This window comes from Egretta garzetta, unplaced genomic scaffold (genome assembly GCF_000687185.1).
Source record: "Egretta garzetta isolate BGI_Z169 unplaced genomic scaffold, ASM68718v1 scaffold59, whole genome shotgun sequence".
In the NCBI taxonomy this organism is placed as follows: Eukaryota; Metazoa; Chordata; class Aves; order Pelecaniformes; family Ardeidae; genus Egretta; species Egretta garzetta.
The window spans coordinates 1,874,392-1,874,648 of NW_009267230.1; the positions used below are offsets into that span (position 1 = coordinate 1,874,392).

Genomic DNA, 257 nt, shown 5'->3' on the forward strand with positions numbered 1-257 from the left:
TGGTTTGCCAGCCTCCCGAGGCCGGAGACATCTTCTACCAGAGGCTGACCCATGAGGCAGCACAGCCCCCTGCGCCCGCCTCAGGGGATGAGGCCACGGTAGCCCCTGGCTCTTCCCCTCTCTTCGAGGCTCCAGCCAGCAGCCCGCTGGGCTTGGGCAGTGAGGAGGAGGAAGGGGAGGAGGAGGAAGAGCAGACCTTCTACTTGTCCAACCTGGAGGTGATTATCAATGAGGAGGAGGAGGAGGAGGAAGACAAG

The 257-nt window shown here is 62.6% G+C and overlaps 1 protein-coding gene across 1 annotated transcript in view; it reads left to right on the forward strand.

Annotated features, from left to right (window-relative positions):
* The window catches only part of TAF1C (TATA-box binding protein associated factor, RNA polymerase I subunit C), a gene marked incomplete at both ends in the record, with an annotated part of 3,233 nt that extends 2,976 nt beyond the window's left edge, over positions 1-257 (forward strand). Inside the window, 1 exon segment of the mRNA XM_035902737.1 lies at positions 1-257. Within this exon segment, the coding sequence (XP_035758630.1) occupies positions 1-257 (257 nt within the window).